Source organism: Parus major, chromosome 28 (assembly GCF_001522545.3).
Source record: "Parus major isolate Abel chromosome 28, Parus_major1.1, whole genome shotgun sequence".
Lineage (NCBI taxonomy): Eukaryota > Metazoa > Chordata > Aves > Passeriformes > Paridae > Parus > Parus major.
The window spans coordinates 3,729,996-3,730,629 of NC_031797.1; the positions used below are offsets into that span (position 1 = coordinate 3,729,996).

Genomic DNA, 634 nt, shown 5'->3' on the forward strand with positions numbered 1-634 from the left:
AAAAGCACCAAAAGCTGAGTGGGGCCTTTGAGCAGTGAGGAAAGTTTGGGAAAATTGGTTTAAAAGCACCAAAAGCTGAGTGGGGCCTTTGAGCAGTGAGGAAAGTTTGGGAAAATTGGTTTAAAAGCACCAAAAGCTGAGTGGGGCAATGGATAAAGTGTGGGGTTGTCTCCAGAGAGAAGCTGGAATAAAATCAGGGAGTAAATCTGGAATTTGTTGTGTCTTTGGTAGATCAGGGAATGTTTTCCAAGCAGTTTCAGACCCACTAGGTTGGATCTGTATCATTTACTTTGCTGATTACGGGGAAAAAAATGTGGGGTGGCTTAAATCCTAATTTCTAAATCCATCCCTGAAACCCTGGAGAACAAAAAACTCTTCCAAGGATGCAGAAAGCTCTGCCCCACTCCATCCTGAAATCCTTTAAATGATTAAATCCTTTTTTTGCTTCCCAAACTCACCTGCTCAGCCACAACCTGATTGCAGTCATTTCCTTTTCCCAACCCAGCACAAGTGGGAAAGGGAATCCTGCCCAGCACAGGAAATATATTTGTATTTTTGGATACAACTTGTCATTTCTATTCTAGGAATCAACAGACTTGCAACTGTCACTGATAATAAATTAAAAAAAAAAAAA

General features: G+C 40.9%; 1 protein-coding gene across 1 annotated transcript in view; it reads right to left on the reverse strand.

The window, feature by feature from the left end:
• CRTC1 (CREB regulated transcription coactivator 1) overlaps positions 1-634 on the reverse strand; it is a 40,775-nt gene that overhangs the window by 14,415 nt on the left and 25,726 nt on the right. Inside the window, exon 9 of the mRNA XM_033520100.1 lies at positions 459-525. Coding sequence (XP_033375991.1) covers positions 459-525 — 67 coding nt within the window. The remainder of the gene's footprint in view (positions 1-458; positions 526-634) is intronic.